The sequence below is a fragment of the Schistocerca nitens genome, chromosome 3 (assembly GCF_023898315.1).
Source record: "Schistocerca nitens isolate TAMUIC-IGC-003100 chromosome 3, iqSchNite1.1, whole genome shotgun sequence".
Taxonomy (NCBI): Eukaryota; Metazoa; Arthropoda; class Insecta; order Orthoptera; family Acrididae; genus Schistocerca; species Schistocerca nitens.
In genome coordinates, this window is record NC_064616.1 from 788,990,328 (window position 1) to 789,012,215 (window position 21,888).

At 41.6% G+C, this 21,888-nt stretch overlaps 1 protein-coding gene across 1 annotated transcript in view; it reads right to left on the minus strand.

The window, feature by feature from the left end:
* LOC126248804 (calcyclin-binding protein-like) overlaps positions 1–21,888 on the minus strand; it is a 55,630-nt gene that overhangs the window by 21,717 nt on the left and 12,025 nt on the right. Inside the window, exons 2-3 of the mRNA XM_049950199.1 lie at positions 3,522–3,729; positions 3,070–3,166 (exon numbers count right to left, since the gene is read on the minus strand). Coding sequence (XP_049806156.1) covers positions 3,070–3,166; positions 3,522–3,729 — 305 coding nt within the window. The remainder of the gene's footprint in view (positions 1–3,069; positions 3,167–3,521; positions 3,730–21,888) is intronic.

A 21,888-nucleotide genomic window follows, 5' to 3' on the forward strand; every position in this document is an offset into this window, starting at 1 on the left:
GAAAAGTAAGTATAGCACATTACACTGCTTACCGTTTTAATTTTTTTATATCATTTGTAGATCGAATTTCAAAGAAAAAATTTAGGATGATGATCTCCATTAATTTACTTTCAAATAAGAAAATTAAAAAACTGATTTTTTAAATGATTTCTGTCCCCATTTAAGAGCCCTTAGAGACACTGTGTAGGATTTTTTAGTTTCTTCTGGATAAGCCCTCCTGAATGAATTATATATGAGATACTGCCTGAACACTGATTTAGTACAGACTATGTCAGTTGTGTGCTCTCTGAAGCAAGCTAGAAAATCATGACTTGTTTGTCCTATATAATGTTTATTACAATCGTTACAAAAAATCTTGTAAACTCCCCAAGTTATCTCCACTTCCAATGTTATGTCCTAGCTTATTTCTGAGTAGGTGGTCTGTAGTAGATGCCAGGGTTGTATCCATATTTCTAAAATACCTATTTATGCTATCAGGCACGTTACCTATATAGGTCATGTTAAATTTGTAGGTAATAGTGACAGGAGCATCTGAGCATTTTCATTTCAACTTATTCAATAGGACAACCTCATTTGCATTGAAATCATTAGTTGTAGCTATTTGTTTCAATACTGCAATTTATGAACTACTACTGCAGATAGTTGATAATTTAATCTGCGGATCATTGAAAAAATGAAAGCTCTCTTATATTTCCTTGGATGCCAGGAAGCAGAGTTGATAATGCTCTCAGTTGCCATAGGTTTTCTGTAAATGGCAAAGTGATACTTACCATTGTAATTGGGAACAGTAAAATCAAGAAAACTGATACTTCTGTTCTTTTTGTCTTCTATGGTAAAAGATGCTTTTGGATGAATCCTGTCTGGAACTGTAGCTAAATGATCAATTTCTTTTTCTGAACCTCTTTAAAGCAGTAACACATCATCCACATATTTATTATAAATTTTTATATTAGGAATTTCTGGATTCTTTCTGAAAAATTTTGTCTCAATATAATTAATGAATACGTCTGCTATTGTTCCTTCATCAATTCTATTGACCTTATTATCTGCAATAACAATGGAAAACATCACTTTGCCCTTTACAGAAAATGTACAGAAACTGATAGCAATCTCAATGTTGCTTCCTGTCATCCAATGAAATATAAAAGAGCTTTCTTTTTCCAATGATCCAAAGAGTATTAAAGTATCCACTAGCTGCAGATGAAATCCTCAGATGCTCCTGCCACCACTACCTACAAATTCGTTAAAAAATCTATATAGGTCACCTGTCTGATAGAATAAATAGTTTTTAATACACATTAACTACCAGTAACATACTCCAAAATAAGCAGAGACTTAAGGTTGGAAGTCGAGATTTTTAACTCGGGAGTGGACAAGATTTTATTGTAACGATTGCAACAGTCATTATAGAAAGTATAAACTGATCACAATTTTCTTCCTCACTTCGAAGAGCACACAACTGGCAAAGCGTGTACTAAATCAGTGTTCTGGCAGCATGTCATATATAGTAAAAGTTCAGGAGGGCTTATCCAGGAGAACTTTAAAATCTTTGATAATGCCCCCAAAAAGGCTCCTATTAGACACTTTGGAAGAGACTGATACCATACCTATTACAAAAGACTGTCAGCTACCATTATGAATGGGCAACTAGACTTTGGGAGAAACTTTTCTTTGATCTGTTTGATGATCTGCTGTAATGCAGGTCTGCTCTGGCTTCTCTCACTTTAAACCATTGGTAATTTCCACCAACCCCTCTTTTTATAAAATATGTTTCTTTTCTTTTTGTTATACTTCTTATGGCAGATTTTAATCTATAAAGGTGGTAATTACCACACGAATTCTGTCACGGAATTAGGTCATAAGCCCATCACTGTACATACGGTGTTTTTCAACTAACTGTCAGTGCATTTTCTTTTATAGTTTCAAGTTTAACCATTCTGACATGTTCAGTCTTTTACCATTCATACTGTTTTAATACCCAGTTTTAGGTTTTATGCATTTTATGATTCAATTTCCATCATCATTAATCAATTCTTGTCTCCATGGTGACCAATGGCAATATTCTGATGTTGCATCTATGATGCACCATATTCCTTACCATCGACACTGCATCGTCAAGTTCCAAGCTACTGTCTCCACGGCAATGGTTGGCGTCGCAACACTCGTCTTTGCTTCAATATTCGAGTTTGAACTTTTATCCAACACCCATAGATGGCAGTTTAGCGTTCTTTCTTCTATTTGTGTTGGTTGTTTATGTATGTTTGAAGTTATTTTTGCTGAAGTAAAATAATTACTTTTGCATCTTACTTTATATAATCGTTAATATTTTATCCATATCTACCACCCAATGTTTTACATTTCTCATACATTCCCATCATATTAAGCCCTATCGGCTCTCAATGTTGCCATGCAGCTGGCGAGGGGCAGAGCTGCTTCTTTATAATGTATAGAGTTTTGCTGCTATTTAGCAGTTACCAGTGGTGTCCTCCAACACTTACCAATGCTGTCCTCATCAATGCTCACCATCTGATGATAAAATACCCTTTTATTTTGTTAAGCCTGTCTATCCATATTTATTACAAAGTTGAAATGTGTAATTGTGACACCTGTTTCCCTCTGAAGAATATTAATGTTTAATGTTTTAGAGGCATAGTCCGAAAATGATTTTTTATGAAGTCAACCAGTTACCATTTTGACATGTCATTTTTAGTTTTTAATAAATCCTTGCAATCGAGACTGATAAGTATTTTAATTATGTATGAGATCACTGTTAATTTTCTATAATATTTACAATAGTTGCTTCTCAGCGTGCTTGTCAGGAATAACAACATTAGTCAACTCACCAGTTTCCATGAAATGCAGACAAGAAGTAATGAAGTATGCTTAGAGTGAATCAGTCACTCTAAAAGATAAATTATGTTCGTCACAAGTTCCAGACAATTTTCCACCACAATATGTAATTAAAAAAATAAACAAATAAATAAACTACTTACATTTAGCACATTCACTGTCATGGTCTACAGACTAAAACACATGGACATAACTATATGTGAACTTGTATTTACTCACCTTTCTGTGAAAACACATTCAATATTTGTTTCATCGAGTGCTTCCAGATTTTTTAAAGTAACATAAATTTTAACATATTTGTCCGACTGGTCCCATGCTGAAACAAACAACCACACATTAAATATCAATTATACGAAACCTGTTTATTGCCATAATGATAGAGAAAATTTTACAAGCAGCTCATATATCATACACCAGTAAAGAAATCCAGAGCAGGATGACAAAGTATAAAGGGAGGTTGTTCATTACAATGAAGTTTGTAGCTTGCATCTAGAGACGTAAGTGGGAAGAGGAAGAAGTAAAATAAAATTTATTTTTAAAAATGAATAAATACTAATACAAGTTAGAAACTTTAATCCACTGCAGTCTAATGTGGCAGAACAGTTATATTTCTTCCTCTTCTTCTATAGAGGTCTTAATACTATAATATTACTAATGGACTTGATACAAACCATAATTAGTTAATCGCACATCATAGCATCGAGCAGGTGCAATTCGGACACCACCTGAAGATGATTCTGCTATTTCTGCTCCGCTCTGTTCTCTCAATAATGAGATTTCAGTCTCAATTTTCCTGGCTTCGACTAGCAAAATGTCCTTCACTTTCTGTCGTTCTGTCAAATTACTAAGCCTCTTAAGTTCTTCAACTGTTGCTTGGAGCTGAAAAAAAGTATGTATGTATTTGAAACATAAGTAGAGATATTGAGAAACCTCACATCAATGCAGCATCCCCCATCTTTGAGACTAACGAAGCCTAATGACACATCATGAAATCCGGTGTGTTGACAATGTTAACAACATGCACTTGCCATAACCACAAAGAAAATTTATTAATACAGTGCAGTTCCCACAACACAATTTATAGGTATACTAAATTCATCATCCTTTTTCTTAAATATAAATTACCTATACGTATTTATTATGTAAATAAAACTGACATGTAGATCAAGACACTATAGTTTACCCTTATCTCCTGTGCAAGCAGAAGATGTCTGTAGACAAACTGGAAACAAAACTTCTTAAATAGGGACCTTTCTCAAGAAGTTTACAGCAACACATGCTGACAAGTTTGTGTGAATATGAGATGTCCTTGTATGGCTCTACAGTTGTCACCATTAAGTATCTCTTGTGACAAAGGGATTTCACAATGTGCAGAAAATGGGGTACTGTTGAGTAATTTCTTGTATTATAGAATAAAGTAGAAGCCACACAGCTTTTCACTTTTTTATTTTATTTCCAAATACAAGAAGGCCAAAAATGCACACATTAACTCCTCACTATGCAAAGCAGCACTGTACTTCAAAACAAAAATACTCTTTTTTAGAAAAAAAGATAAATTACATTTTGTGGTTGTAGTGGTGGATGGGGAGCTATGTCTAGTGACAGCAAATGATACTGAAAAACAGCCAAAGCCTTAAACAGAGGCAGCACCTGACAGTACACCTCTCTTCTACTGTGTGTAGATCAGCAAAGCTGTTTGTATAGGATGTGACAGGACAGTTTTAGCTAGTCAATGAAAGAATCAAAACAATAGTATTTACCATCAATTTTCCTGGGGCTTATGGTAGGTTGGAAAGTGAGTTTGGGTTTGAACTGACAAAGCCATTGTGTGTGTGTGTGTGTGTGTGTGTGTGTGTGTGTGTGTGTGTGTGTGTGTGTGTGTGTAGGGGGGGACTTGTTGCAAAGACAAAACTGTCTGTAGCTTAACCTGAGGCCTAGATTAGGTTGGACTGTGATAATCTGATTGTGAGTTGGTGAATTCAATGAATCTCAACACATTAATAAGACTGCCATTATAGATTGGTGTGTAACATAGCAAAGATACACATTCATCACTGCAGTGACTTACTTTGATGCCTTCTTTCCAATTTTGAAATTCTGATAAATCGGTGGAATTCTAACCCTGTACAATAAAAAAACCTGCTAATTTCATTTGTGAATCATACAAAATTACAAATGAGACTCATTGGCTACCTACACCTCAGTCATGATTTGTCCTGTCGACTTCCTGTGATTCATTGCTCAAACCTTTACCAGCAGATGCAAAAGCCACCAGCACAGTATGTGCACTTGTACCGTGTTAGTTTGAAGAAGACCACAATGGACTGACAAATTAAGGAATAACTGACATTTTTGCTATCAGGCAAATACTAGGAGAAAATCAGGAGAAAGAAAAAACTGATAATCATGTCTACATTTATTGAAGGCAAATGACACAGCTGAGGTATTCAGAGACAATATAAAGTGCAGCAAATGAGACAGGCAGAAGGGAATACACACCTATAAAAATGAAAATTACAAGAAGTGCCAAACTGGCAAAGCACGAATGGGTAGGCAAGAAATTCAACACTGCAGAATCACATATGGCTTTGGGGGGAAGACAGATGCAACACACTCATATAGGAAAACTAAAGACACTGTTGGAGGAAAAAAAAGAGGCATTTGTATGGATATCAACAGCTCAGATGATAAGCCCATACTATGCAAAGAAGGCAGAACTGAAATGTGGAAGGAATATATAGTGTCAATATATAGGAAACAAACTCTGAAGCAATATTACAGAAAGAGCAACAGAAGTAAGTGAAGATATGATGAGAGAAAAATTATTGCAAGAAGACTCTGACAGAGCACTGAAAGACCTATGCTGAAACAAGTCCTCTTAACTATTCCCCTCGATATGCGCGATATATGTGACAGGTGATATACCACATTTCAGGAAGAATGTTGTTATTTCTATTGCAAAGAGGGCTGGTGCTGATAGATTTAAATATTATTGAACCATCATTTTAACATTATCGTGGCCAAGATAGACACAAAGCCCATGCCTACTACAGTAGTACAAGTTTATATGCCAACTAGCTCTGCAGATGATGATGAAATTGATGAAATGTATGACGAGTTAAAAGAAATTATTCAGGTAGTGAAGGGAGACGAAAATTTAATAGTCATGGGTGACTGGAATTCGTCAGTAGGAAAAGGGAGAGAAGGAAACATAGTAGGTGAATATGGATTGGGGGGAAGAAATGAAAGAGGAAGCCACCTTGTAGAATTTTGCACAGAGCATAACTTAATCATAGCTAACACTTTGTTCAAGAATCATAAACGAAGGTTGTATACCTGGAAGAATCCTGGAGATACTAAAAGGTATCAGATAGATTATATAATGGTAAGACAGAGATTTAGGAACCAGGTTTTAAATTGTAAGACATTTCCAGAGGCAGATGTGGATTCTGACCACAATCTATTGGTTATGAACTGCAGATTGAAACTGAAGAAACTGCAAAAAGGTGGGAATTTAAGGAGATGGGACCTGGATAAACTGAAAGAACCAGAGGTTGTAGAGAGTTTCAGGGAGAGCATAAGGGAACAATTGGCAGGAATGGGGGAAAGAAATACAGTAGAAGAAGAATGGGTAGCTCTGAGGGATGAAGTAGTGAAGGCAGCAGAGGATCAAGTAGGTAAAAAGACGAGGGCTAAGAGAAATCCTTGGGTAACAGAAGAAATATTGAATTTAATTGATGAAAGGAGAAAATATAAAAATGCAGTAAATGAAGCAGGCAAAAGGGAATACAAACGTCTCAAAAATGAGATCGACAGGAAGTGCAAAATGGCTAAGCAGGGATGGCTAGAGGACAAATGTAAGGATGTAGAGGCTTGTCTCACTAGGGGTAAGATAGATACTGCCTACAGGAAAATTAAAGAGACCTTTGGAGAGAAGAGAACCACTTGTATGAATATCAAGAGCTCAGATGGCAACCCAGATCTAAGCAAAGAAGGGAAGGCAGAAAGGTGGAAGGAGTATATAGAGGGTTTATACAAGGGCGATGTACTTGAGGACAATATTATGGAAATGGAAGAGGATGTAGATGAAGATGAAATGGGAGATAAGATACTGCGTAAAGAGTTTGACAGAGCACTGAAAGACCTGAGTCGAAACAAGGCCCCGGGAGTAGACAACATTCCATTAGAACTATTGATGGCCTTGGGAGAGCCAGTCATGACAAAACTCTACCAACTGGTGAGCAAGATGTATGAGACAGGCGAAATACCCACAGACTTCAAGAAGAATATAATAATTCCAATACCAAAGAAAGCAGGTGTTGACAGATGTGAAAATTACCGAACTATCAGTTTAATAAGTCACAGCTGCAAAATACTAACGCGAATTCTTTACAGATAAATGGAAAAACTGGTAGAAGCGGACCTCGGGGAAGATCAGTTTGGATTCCGTAGAAATGTTGGAACACATGAGGCAATACTAACCTTACGACTTATCTTAGAAGAAAGATTAAGAAAAGGCAAACCTACGTTTCTAGCATTTGTAGACTTAGAGAAAGCTTTTGACAATGTTAACTGGAATACCCTCTTTCAAATTCTGAAGGTGGCAGGGGTAAAATACAAGGAGCGAAAGGCTATTTACAATTTGTACAGAAACCAGATGGCAGTTAGAGTCAAGGGGCATGAAAGGGAAGCAGTGGTTGGGAAAGGAGTGAGACAGGGTTTTAGCCTCTCCCCGATGTTATTCAATCTGTATATTGAGCAAGCAGTAAAGGAAACAAAAGAAAAATTCGGAGTAGGTATTAAAATTCATGGAGAAGAATAAAAACTTTGAGGTTCGCCGATGACATTGTAATTCTGTCAGAGACAGCAAAGGACTTGGAAAAGCAGTTGAACTGAATGGACAGTGTCTTGAAAGGATATAAGATGAACATCAACAAAAGCAAAACGAGGATAATGGAATGTAGTCAAATTAAATCGGGTGATGCTGAGGGGATTAGATTAGGAAATGAGACACTTAAAGTAGTAAAGGAGTTTTGCTATTTAGGTAGTAAAATAACTGATGATGGTTGAAGTAGAGAGGATATAAAATGTAGACTGGCAATGGCTACTCTATCCTGTGCAAGCTTCTTCATCTCCCAGTACTTACTGCAACCTACATCCTCCTGAATCTGCTTAGTGTATTCATCTCTTGGTCTCCCTCTACGATTTTTACCCTCCACGCTGCCCTCCAATGCTAAATTTGTGATTCCTTGATGCCTCAAAACATGTCCTACCAACCGATCCCTTCTTCTAGTCAAGTTGTGCCACAAACTTCTCTTCTTCCCAATCCTATTCAATACCTCCTCATTAGTTACGTGATCTACCCACCTTATCTTCAGCATTCTTCTGCAGCACCACATTTCGAAAGCTTCTATTCTCTTCTTGTCCAAACTAGTTATCGTCCATGTTTCACTTCCATACATTGCTACACTCCATACAAATACTTTCAGAAACGACTTCCTGACACTTAAATCTATACTCGATGTTAACAAATTTTTCTTCTTCAGAAACGATTTCCTTGCCATTGCCAGTCTACATTTTATATCCTCTCTGAAGGTAGAGATGGTAAATTATGGAGAGTGACAATTTGCTTGCAACTTGTACATAAAACAGACTGCAGTTTTAACAGTCTAAGGGCTTGAAAAGGGAAGTAGTGGTCAAAATGGGAATGAGACAGGGTTGTACCTCTCCCCAATGTTACTTAGTAATCTGTGTAATGAGCAAGCAGTAAAGGAAACCAAGAAAAAATCTGGAAAGGGAATTAAGTTCAGAAAGAATAAATTAAAACTTTGTGGTTTGCCTATGATAGTAATTCTGTTGGAGATGGCAAAGAGCTTGGAAGAGCAGTTTAACAAAATGCACAGTGACGTAAGAAGAGGCTGTAAGATGAAAATCAACAGAAGTAAAACATGGATAATGGAATTTAGTGTCTTAAATCAGGCAATTGTGAGTGAATTAAATTAAGAAATTTTCAAGCACAAGCCTGTTCCCTTAATATATTCAAATTATCTCTAGAACTACCTAAAAGTAAATTAACTATAATTTGTTACCGAAACTTAATTATTGGAATTTTGGGCGAGAGCATGATATTGAACCCATCTTGAAATCTCGGTTGTGAACGACAGATCTACAGTGCAATACAAGCATTTGGTTGGGTTCAAAGGTGATAAATTTGTTGTGAGTTGGCAAAGCCAATGAATGTGAATGAAGGGTCATGGTAACTGCCTGTTTACATTATATTTAACGCACTTTTCACTGTAAAAACAAATTCAGAAGGAAATGTCTCCAATGAGCATTTCAATACCTATTATGCAAACATATTTTACATGAACTACAAAAAATGCAAGTGGGTTCCACTTTTACTGAATTCTGAAAATACTCTTTCTACAATTAACATTAGGGTTTTCTTACATGGTATAATCATCTTACTTTGAGGTTTACAGTTTTTTCAAATTATTCCATGTGAAAGTAAGCATTATTCTTAACAATAGGTAATTTGAAATCATTTTCTCTCAACCCCTTGTCAGTAACCCACTTATTATGAAGTTATCATTATTAAACACTTTTCTCTTCTGCTTTTTCTTTTACCCCTATTCACTAGCATCCAAAGTTCTCAAAAAATCCTACAGCCAAGTTTCACCTTATGTATCTTTCAAAGTTGAAACACATTCTGATAACAGTCATTTATCTCCTGTTTGTCCTCTCTTCAGGAATAATCGTGTATCATTCAATTATCTTCTCCCTCCAAACTGGCAATAATGACTATTTCTTGAAGTCTTAAGTCCCATGCCAAATTTGTCTCTCATTCAAGTAATTTTCTATGTGCCACTCAAATTCACACACTTTGCTCTACTTTGTTATATTGTCTTTATTAAACTTCCTGGCAGATTACAACTATGTGCAGGACCGAAACTCGAACTCGCGACCTTTGCCTTTTGCGACTAAGTGCTCTACCATCTGAACTACACAAGCACGACTCACGTCCTGTCACAGCTTTACATCTGCCAGTACCTCGTCTCCTACCTTCCAAACTTCACCGAAGCTCTCCTGCAAACCTTGCAGAACTAACACTCCTGGAAGAAAGGATATTGTGGAGATGTGGCTTAGCCACAGATGTTTCAAGAATGAGATTTTCACTCTGCAGTGGAGTGTGTGCTGATATGAAACTTGCTGTGAGGACGGGATGTAAGTCGTACTTGGGAAGCTCAGATGGTAGAGCAACTTGCCTGCGAAATGCAAAGTTCGAGTCTCGGTCCGGTACACAGTTTTAATCTGCCAGGAAGTTTCATATCAGCACAAACTCCACTGTATGGTGAAAATCTCATCCTGGAAACATCCCCAGGCTCTGGTTAAGCAATATCTCTACAATATCCTTTCTTCCAGGAGTGCTAGTTCTGCAAGGTTAGCAGGAGAGCTTCTGTGAAGTTACGTCATAGCCTTTCAGCATATTTGAAATTGATCGTATTTACAGAGTGTGTGTTTGCGAATGTTATGGTGCTCTGTAGGGTGGTATGTCTATGCTTCTAAATTGAATGATGTTAGTGGTTTGTAAGACTCCCCAAGTGCTGTTTGAGGGAAAAATATTGTAAGTGTTTGTGGCAGTTTGTTAGTTATCAGATGTTGGAGTTATGGGCAAGATATCTTTTTTGTGTTTGGAACTAATAGTGCGGTGTATTGTTTATGGTTGGAGATTCAATTTTGTCTAAGATTTTGTTAATTATGGATACAACAATATTTATGAGTAGGTCCCTGCTTGCAACAATGGGAGCCAACATGTTGGCCACAAGTAATTCCTACAGTCATTCAGATTAATGGCAAAGTATGTTACTTGTTGTATTTGTGGAGAAGGTATGAGACTGACCAAAGTTGCCATATCTTTTGGACCAGTATATGTGGCACTGTTAGCAGGACAAAGTATGGTGTTCTATCCAGATGGGTTTGTGGCTTGAGAAGTTTACACTGGCCATTCATTCAAGAGATTGATTGTGTGTGTGTGTGTGTGTGTGTGTGTGTGTGTGTGTGTGTTTTTGCTACCACTAGAGTGCTAGCTGACTTTGGTCAATAAGTATGTTTTTATGGTGGCACGTATGATATGTGTAGAAGTGTTAAAGCTATTTTTTATGAACTTCTGAGTTGTGTAGTTACATGTTGTTAATTATGTTGGATTGAGATTGGTGCGTATTGTGGAGTTTACTCTATGGCATAATCCGTATCACTTCAGGCAGGGGGGATACCTTCATAGTCTCGGATGACATCGAACTTAGTATACGTTAAAATTCCTGGAGTAAGTATGAAACACTTGGGGTTTTTTTTTTTTTCTCCAAAAATTTCCTGCCCCGAAGATACAGGCCTCCAAAGATGACACTGCGAAAACCATTTTGAAGTTGTGAATTTCAGAACCATTTTTAAAATGCTGTATCTTTGTTACAGTTCTAGAGTTTTGTTAGAGTTTTTTTTTTACTTGAAAGATAATTGCTTTATGATTACAATGGTATCCTCTGTTTGGACATTTCTGTCAAAATTTTTTTACTGTTGCCTTTTGAATTTTTTTTTTAAATTTACAGAACTTTTTTCCCAAAAATGCCAATCCAGAAAAGTCAGATTTTTTCTGTTGATTAGTACCATGTACTACTGTATTCTCTGTAAAGGAGAGCTTCCACTTAAGTTGGGCAGGTTTTATTTTCAAACATTTTTTTTTCTTTTTTTAACTTTCAAGTGTAACTTATGTCATAACTGAAGTTGTTTCTCATAAAGTTCTTTGTTACAATATTTATTTCTATTGTCTTTGTTACAGTTATTTCTTATCACTTTCTTAGTTGCCGTTATTTCTTACACTTTGTTGTAGTATCTTGTCAGTTTCTTTGCCGTGGTTGTTCATTGCAGGTTTCCATATTGCAGTTATTCAGAGCTAATTTGTTTACTGAAGAGGCTCCTAAGAAATCTGAGACCATCCAGTGAGTTCTGTGTTTTCCTGAATTTGCCAGTTGACACAGCTGCATTGTGTTTTGTGAAAACAACTGTTTAAACTGTCTTCTGTCTGAGGCCACAGGAGAGTGAAGTGTGCTGACTATTTGCATATCCATGAAGGATAGATAGATATATATATAAAAAAAAAATAAAAAAAAAAACCTTCATTCCGGTTGGGAATAAGTGTTCTCATTTAAAGACTATTTCAAAGTGAAGATGTTCCTAGTGATGATTTTGTGTTCTAAATGTTGTGACAGAATAACAACAAAGACAGTATCTCAACAGGGTGAAGCCTCCCATGGTGCAGATGATGCAGATTTTGCGTCAATTGAGGAAGAATTTAATACCCTGAATCAGTCAACTACAGAGGTAGGCATTACTTCTGTTAAGAAACCATAGTCAGGGAAGTCCAGTCATAAGCTCTATGCATCAAGAGAGCACAGAGAAATTACTAAAGCTATGGATGAATACACTACAGCATAACTGACCACACTCTTCAAAGCAGAAATTCCATCTTCAGAAGAAAATGGACCAAAGCACTCTTTCACCTCTTGCCACGAATTTTTCACAAATATCAATTCAGCTGTGCATCCTACAGTGGAAATGTGCAAGTTTTAACTATTATTCCAGAAACATTTTCAAAGAAACAATTTTGGACTATGTTCCACCAGTATCAAAGCGCATGGTAGACAAATCAAGAAATGTGAGTTCTGTAAAAGGAGTCTTTGGAAGACCAGATATCTATTATGGTCATCCTGCAGAAGCGACTCAAGTTCAAATCAAATAGTGCAGTCATTTTATCTATAAGATAAATGGGACTGTTCTCACCAGAGGTTTTTTTATGGTTTTAGGGAGCAAAACTGCTACGGTCATAAGCACCCATTTTGTGGCTTAGGGAAGGGTAAAAACCGAATGTTAAATCAGCAGCAACGGGAGGGAAACTAAAAATGAAAGGCAAGCTTAGAAAACTACTACTGAAAGGAGGGGGGGGGGGGGGGGTGTAAGGAGATAAAACCAGACCGATTGGAAATTGAAGACAAAGCAATCATGGGGATGTAGCTTTGTTTCCTGAAGACTGAAGACGACCGAGGAGTAGGATCTTTAGAGGATCAACAATTCATGGTGATTGGAGCGAATTCCGCAGATATTCCAATGGATAATTGACATAGGGAAGACAGAAAAGGGAAAAATCTCACCACGGTTGCCATCAACTCAACAACCACTGAGAGCCAGCAGCTGATGGAATGGAACAGCATTCAGCCAAAGGTAGAATATCCTGATCCATAGGTTACTTGGGGGCAGCTCCTACTGCCAGTGATCAGCTGGTTGATCGGCCACCAGTGTTGCATCTCGGCGACACGGAAGACGGCTGAGGGTGGCTGAGTGGATGGTGCTGTAGATGAAACACACCGTGGAGGAGTAGAGGAACTTTTGTTTCTTTTGAGCCTTCTTGGAAGCAGGACGTTGAGAGGCAGAAATCAATGGTTGGAAGGTTGGGGTACATAAAAAAGCTTTGTGAGTAGGCTCTTTTTGGGAATCCGGGCGTCCGATTTTGGGACCCGTAATTTAGCAGGAACCGATGAAGTGTGAGCCTTAGAGTGAGCAGGTGATAGCGGGGAGGTTGAATGGGTGATCTTTGGGCTGGCCAATCTGACGACCGTGGTGCTAAAGGTGAGATCCAACGTCTGTGTGGCTACCTCCTTAGTAGGCAGAGGAGCTGCAAGGACAGGTCCGCTGGGAGCACAGTGGGCTTTCTACTGGCAAATAACTTATGAGCAGCAAATGTAGACACCTTTTCCTTCACTCTGATTTCCTGAGAATTTGTTCATCTTTGAAAATAGGGTAATCTCTAGAGGAAGCAACGTGGCCGCCCATACAGTTGATGCAACGAGGGGATGGAGGTGGACAATCACCCTCATGGGCATCCCTGCCACGTGTAATGCATTTGGCCAGATTGGAGCACGACTAGCTGGTATGATTAAACAGCTGACACCGATAGCAACGCATAGGGTGGGGTATGTAAGGGTGAACTGAAATGATCTGATATCCCGCTTTAATGTTCGATGGAAGTTTAGCTCTGTCAAACGTCAAGAAGAGTGTACACGTCTGCATCAAGTCCTTGTCAACCCTTTTCATGATTCGATGTATGGCCATTACACCCTGGTCAGACAGGTAATTTTGAATGTCCTCACTGGATAATACGGTGAGTGAGCATGAATAAACCACACTGCGTGATGAATTTACAGTACGGTGCACTTCCAACTGGACAAGGAAGGTTTGTAGCAGTGTAGTTCGCAGCAATTTTTGTGCCTGGAGGGCACTGACTGTTTCTAACAACAAGGTGCCATTTCATAACTGGGAGAAAGACTTGACATTACTTGCAATTGCGTCGACACCTTTCCGAATAAAGAAAGGTTTGACTGTAGAAATGTCTTGACCCTCATCAGACCGAGAAACAACTAGGAACTTTGGCACTGATGGAAGAATTGTCTGTGGCTGAGACTCAGCTAGCTTTCTCTTGTGGGCAGAAGTTATAGAATAAGAGGAAACCATTGCAAAATTATCCCCCATGATTATAGGTGTCTCCAATTGCACACTCTTTCCTCGTCTGGGCCCTCTCTGAGGGCACTCCCACCTTAGGTGATTGTCCACACCTCAGGTCACACCCACCGAGAAACGGACGGAGGGACCAATTGGCACGTTCGGAAGGTACCAGCTCAGGTAATCACCCCTCCCTGGGCCTGGCCTTTACCAGGGGGTACATACGTGTCCTACTTGTCTACCTAGGTGGAGAATTACACGTTACCCCATCACCGGCTATGCGTGGAAACACGTGGGTTGGCCTTCAGACACACAGAGAGGAAAGAAAGAGAAAGGGAGGAACAAAGAAAAGGAAAGAGGTCTCAAACGCTGCAAGGGAGAAGAGAGTAAAGAGAAGAGGCAAGGAAAAGAGGAGGACAAAGGAGGACAGATATTTTCCAGCATAGAGAGCAAAGGATAGAAACTACGTCTTACAGTCACAAGCATCAGTCTCCAGACATAGGCACAAAACATACTCCCAAAGAGAGGGAGAAGGGGAAGGGAAGGGGCAGGGGAGGGGAGAGGGGTTAAGGATCGAGGACAAGGAGGGATGTGGAGAAGAAAGGTATGCAGCTCGGAAAGGAAAGAGAGCTGCACTAGCTAGGGGTCCCATGCTTGCCACACACATATCCACAAAAGAGTTGTGGACCCCCCTCGGGGGTCTTGCCAGAGTGCCAACAAAAGAGACACTAACTGTAACAGTTGAAGGTAAAACAGTATTAAAGAAACTTTTGCTATTTATAAGAGCAACTATACAACTTCACACATTGGAAGAGCAAAATTTTATGACTTAAGTGGGTAGTTCCATATCCGTGTGTGTGTGTGTGTGTGTGTGTGTGTGTGTGTGTGTGTGTGTGTGTGTGCGCGCGCGCGCGCGCGTGCGCATGCGCTGTGCAAATTTTGAACTCTTGTGTGGTAACTTTGAATAACTTACGGCAGCAAGTGACATATGACAACTTGGTCGGGCGTGTGAAGTCATTAGTAGCCTGTGACATAAAGCAACAGATTTGTTTGTTTCATGAATGTGGTGACTGCCTGGTAAGGGAGGACTGCCTTTAGGCACTTGGCCTGGGAGATGTAGCGGATAACTCTCGAAATTACATATACGACATAGGAGGACAATAAACTAATTAAGAAAATTATTGCCTTTGACAGTTTCATTGATGAACATGGTATATGTCAGTGAAGGCAGTAACACACCAGCATCTGAAGAAATTGCAACAACACCACATTGAAGTAGTGAAAGGGTGTGTACAGGCTGAAGAACCGTGTTTAGTGCTTCAATGTTATTTTGCTGAGAACTGGTCTGTAATTCTCCCACAAGAAGTACAAGTGTATCATTGGAGTAATGACCAGGTTTCAATTTTTACAGGAGTGACATTTTCAAAACAAGACCACAAGTGTTGCAGTTGCATGTGATGACACAAAACATGACTCAGCACATGCTTTGCTAGCAATGCGCAAAATTCTTCAACTGCAAACAGGGACAGAGATTGGTTGGTTGTTTTAAAGGAGGGAGAGATAGAAGGGACCAAACTGCGAGGTCATCGGTCCCTTGTTCCCAGTAAAATAATTACACAAGGGAAAGAAGAAAGGAGATGTACAGCACAATAACAAGAGAATGAAAGAACCATAAGAATGACAGAAGGACAGCCAACACTACTATGGACAAAACAGGAAAAGAAAACCACAGAATGCAGCAAAAAAACAGGTAGAAGGGATAAAAATAAGAGGGCAGATGACCGTGGCTGGCCAACCACGAGAATAAAAAGGAAAGGCCAGCCACTCTGCAACATATTAAAACATCCAACCGAAAAGCGTTAGAGTGGAGAACACAAAGCGACCGAGGACATGTGTGAAAACTTATATAGAATGATAAAATCCACGAACACATATAAAACATAAAACTAGCTTAGCCGATGAGGTGTTGTCAGCTAACATTAATGGCAATGAGTCCGGTAACTGAAGAGTCTGTCGCAGGGCAGCCAAAGAAGGAAAGCTCACCAACATATGGACCACTGTCAGGCAGGTGCCACAATGACACTAAGGTGGACCATCAAAGTGCAGGAGGTAGCTGTGTGTCACCCAAGCGTGGCCAATGCGGAGCCAACAGAGAATCACAGAGTCCCCGTGAGAGCCCTGTGTGGAGGTATTCCACACATTCGTAGTCTCCATAATGGCACGCAGTTTGTTGTGCGTACTGAGGTTATGCCATTCTATCTCCCAAAGCTGCAGAACCTTGCAGCGTAGTACTGAACCCAGGTCAGTTGCAGAGAAGCTGATCACCATAAGGGGTTTCCACATAGCCTGTTTGGCCAGACTGTCGGCAAGTTCGTTGCCTGGGATTCCCACGCGACCTGGGGTCCAGACAAACACCACTGAACGACTGGACCGTTCCAGGGCATAGATGGACTCCTGGATGGTAGCTATCAAAGGATGACGAGGCAAGCACTGGTCAATAGCTTGTAGGCTGCTCAAGGAGTCAGTACCCAGAAACGACTCTCCAGGGCCTGAACGGATGTGCTCAAGGACACGAAATATAGCCACCAGCCCAGCAGTGAAAACACTGCAGCCATCGGGCAAGGAATGCTTTTCAGTATTTCCTCCACGGACATACGCAAAGCCGAATTTATCATCAGCCATTGAGCCATCGCTGTAAACCACTTCAGAGCCCCAGAACACGTCAAGAATTGAGAGGAGTAACTGAGTCCTTAGGGTCATGCGAAAGGTCCAGACGATATACACGATGGAGGTGTATTCGGATGGACCTAGATGGGAGGTGGTAATGGGAAGGACTCCAGTTCAGACACAAGGGATCGCACACGAACCGCAATCGTTAGCCCTGACCTGGGCCACTGAAGTGGGATATGAACTGCCGTGGGTGGAAAAAGCATACTGTAATTCGGATGCTCAGGAGAACTACGAATGTCTGCAACGTAACTGGTGAGCAGTTGTGCACATTGGATCTGCAATGGAGGGACTCCGGCCTCCACCAGGACAGTGGTCACTGGACTCTTTCTAAAAGCTCCCATCACTAGGCGAATGCCACAGTGGTGCACTGAGTCTAGTACATGCAACGCTGAGGGTGCCGCCGAACCATAAACCACACTCCCATGGTCAAGACGGGATTGAACAAGGGCTTTGTAGAGCTGCAGCAGAGTAGAGCGATCTGCACCCCAGTTGGTGTTGCTCAAGCAGCAGTGGGCATTGAGGTGCTGCCAGCACTTCCGCTTAAGCTGACAGTGGGCATTGAGGTGCTGCCAGCACTTCCGCTTAAGCTGACAAAGGTGAGGAAGTCAAGTAAATCGGGAATCGAAAACCAGTCTTAAGAATCGATATGTCTCCACTACAGTGAGGGGATCATCATGAAGGTAAAGTTCTGGTTACGGATGAACAGTACGATGCCGACAGAATTGCATGACATGACTTAGTGGACGAAAACTTGAGGCTGTGGGCGAGAGCCCATGACCGCATTGTGGATGGCTCCCTGGTGGCACCGCTCAGCAACACCAGTGTTGGTGGAGCAGTACAAAACACAGAAGTAGTCTGCATACAGAGGGTGAGACAGGCAGCCCTACAGCTGTTGCTGGACTGTTAATGGCCACTAAAAATACTGATACACTCAATACAGAGCCCTGCAGGACCCCATTCTCCAGGATATAGGGGGTGGGGGTAGTGGAAATTTCAGAGGCACCAACTTGGACACAGAAAGTGCGGAGTGACAGGAAATTCTGGATAAAAATCGAGAGCGGGCCTCAGACCCCCCACCAGCATAATGTGGCAAGGATATGATGTCGCCAGGTAGTGTCATACGCTTTGCATGGGTCAAAAAAGATGGCAACCATGTGTTTGTGTCTGGAAAAGGCTGTTTGGAAGGCAGACTCGAGGGACACAATATTATCAGTGGTACACCACCCCTGGCAGAAGCAGCCCTGACATGGAGCCAGTAGGCCATGTGACTCCAGGACCCAACCCAACCGCCGACACACCATACTTTTCAGCAGCTTACAAATACAGTTGGTGGGGCTGATGGGCCGACAGCTATCCACATCAAGTGGGTTTTTATCGGGTCTGAACACTGGCATGTAGTAAACGAGACGACTTCTCCTTCCAGCCGCCATTTGAGAGTGCGAAAGGCTTGGGAGGAGGGTGGGGGTGGGGGTGGGGGGGTTGGGGGAGTGGTCACTACCACACAGGTCGTCATGTGCTCTCCAGTGGATAGGTGGGAGGAGGTCTGAGCTGCAAATTGATAAATCAAAGGCCGAGTAACTACCATGAACCACACTGGAATGTGTGGCAGCCCCAGTATTTAAGAGGCAGAGATCGAACTGAGACAGTAGTTTCGACATGTCTGCCTCGGCCAGTAAGCATGGTGCCACCCCATGAGTGGTTATGGACGTTAAAATCTCTCATTAGGGAGTTAATCAATCAGTGCAGCTAATACATTCAGGGGCACTGCACCATCTGGAGGAAGATATACATTGCAGACAGTGATTTCTTGTGTCGTCTTTATTCTGACAGCCACAGCTTCAAGAGGGGTTTGAAGGGGCACAGTTTCACTACAGACTGAGTTTAGGACATAAATGCAAACTCTACCTGACACCTGATTGTAGTCACTATGGTTTCTGTAATATACCTTATAGCCGCCGAGGGCAAGGGTCTGCATTGCCAGGAGCCAGGTTTCCTGGAGGGCAATGCAGAAAGCAGGTGTAAAGCTTAACAGTTGCCGTAGCTCAGCCAGACAGTGGAAAAAACCGCAGCAATTCCACTGGAACCGCAGTAATTCCACTGGAGGAAGATGTCATTGTCAGACTGGGAAGGCATTGAACATTCAATGAGGCAGTTTATTCCTTAAAGTCACCTGCTGCCACCAACTTATTGCCTGAGCAGTCTATATCCAATGTGTCTGAAGGTCCGGAGAGATCTAGGTCCTCAGATGATGCCAGAACCTCCAACTCATCCACAGATTCAGAGCTTCTAAGTAGCAGTGGTGTGGGTGCCACCACAATTCCACTGGTCTTGGGGATCTTTTTGGATTTCTGTCACTACTCCTTGGGTTTCCCTGGCTGGGAGAACTTCATTGATTCAGTCTCCAGGATTGAGGGAGGATGAGCATAAGCCCTACGACCAGCTGCTTCTGGGCTTCTCAGCCACTGGTGGGTGTCATCTTTTCCACTAGGAGAAACCTGGGAAGGAAGCGACCCAAGGGACCCCTTCCTAGCGAGGGGAGTCGAAGAAGACTTCTGCTTCTCTGGCATCTCCAATGATTATGGTTTGGGGGGGGGGGGGGGTGGTGCTCCTGAAGTAGGTGGTGCAGGAGCAACAGGGAGGGTAGTGTCCCCCACCATCAAGGGGGCTAGTGTAGTCTTCTGGCTCAGAGGTGACTGGGGTTGGTGGAGCTAATAGGGCCAGAACTGTTGGAGTGGTGGTGTAAGACGATGTCGTACGTACAGGATGTAGGCCAGTCGGTCCAGGGTCTTGTGCGTCATGATTTTCCTTTCTTTTTGGAGAATCCTGCAGTCAGGCGAGCAGGGCGAATGGTGCTCTCCACACCCGACACAGAAGAGAGACGAGGCACATGGAGTATTGGGATGTGATGGGCATCTGCAATCTTGACATGCGACACTGTAAGTACAGCGGGAAGACATATGGCCGAAAATCCAACACTTAAAGCACCGCATTGGGGGAGGGATATGGAGCTTTACATCACAGCGGTAAACCATCTACTTCACCTTCTCGGTTAACATATCACCCTCAAAGGCCAAGATAAAGGCACCGGTGGAAACCTGATTATCCCTCAGGGCCCCTGTGGACACACCGAATGAAGTGTACACCTCGCCGCTCTAAATTGGCGCACAGCTAATCGTCACACTGCAAAAGAAGGTCCCTGTGAAATGATACCCTGGACCATATTTAAGCTCTTGTTACAGAAACGTCTCCCAGCTTGTCAAAAGCAACTCCCGTGACTGGGTAGATGATGCTGTTTTGATCAAGACTGATCCAAATCTCAATTTAGACAAGCGCTCCACCTCCCCAAACTTGCCCTCTAAATGCTAAATAAAAAACTGAGGCTTTATCGCCATGAACGATTCCCCATCAGCTCTTGTACAAGGTACCAGGGCGAATAAGAGTTGCTGCCGTCCTTAACCTGACATTCCTCCCATGGTGTGGCCAGGGAGGGGAATGAGTTGGGGTCATACTTCTGTGCGAGTTGGGGGTCATACTTCTGTGCACCGAATTGAGCCTGTGAACACTTAGACACTTAGACCACCAGACATGTCATCCGCCCTGATGCCACCCACTCCGACCAGGGGCCCTTCCCACAGATGCAACCCAGCCGCAGCAAAGGCCACCCGGCACGATTGCCATTGCCGGGAGTCCCGATGCCCCACGGTAACGGGCATCTACTTCTCGGTATATGTGGGGAGTTAACAGCGCAGCCATCAACAGAGCGATCCCTCTGTGGGCAGGGGGATACAACCAATAGGGTACATGGTGGCCCCACCACAATGGACTGGTTACCGTGCTGGATATCAGGTGCAACCAAGCAAACAAGTGCATGATCATTGTCAGTGTAGAAAACGATACTGCACAGTTGATAGAAAAATATGCACCCAGGAGGGTGACCTCGCCCAAGAGTTGGAGAATGAGCAGAAGTACAAATCCTCATCAACAAAGGATGCAATAGGTCTCAGCGCATGGACACGATGCACCATGTAAAGTGCCCTTCCCAATTGGCTCGCTCTTTCGGGAAAATTTTGAAAAATGGAGGTCAAACCCTGCAGGGGACCATCACATAAAGGCCGAAATGTGTGAGACTCCTTTCAGTCGCCTCTTGCAACAGGCAGGAATACCTCAGGCCTATTCTAACCCCCTGACCTGCAGGGTGTAGGGGCAGAGAGGATCATCTTCATTTCTAATGGTGCTCCTAGTCATTTTAAAAACTGTTACCAGCTGTTTGAACTGAGTAAGTCACTTGTGCCAACTGACTGGGTATACAGTGTTACTGGTCACGGGAAGAGGCCTTGTGATGGTGTGGGAGGCCTGCTGAAGCAGCATGCTACAAAATAATCTTTCCAGACCAAACAGAGCTGTGATTCAGAATGCTGAGGATTGTACAAGTGAAATCTTACACATTCATTCACAGCCTTCATTCTTTTGTCCAAAAAGGAAATTGAAGAAATCCGTGAGCAGAAAAAAGAATGGTCCGAATAAACTACTCCTGTGAAAGGAATTCAGAAGACATGTTTGGACTCAAAGTGATGGGTGAACTCATATTGCATGCACTTTAAGGAGCAAGAAAGAAGAAATTTCGTTCATTTGCCAAACACGTCAGAAGCAGCAGGATAATATTCAGATTCACAGCCTGAGATGGGGGATGTTTGTAGTGTGTGTGTGTGTGTGTGTGTGTGTGTGTGTGTGTGTGTGTGTTTGACTGATGGATTGCAGTGA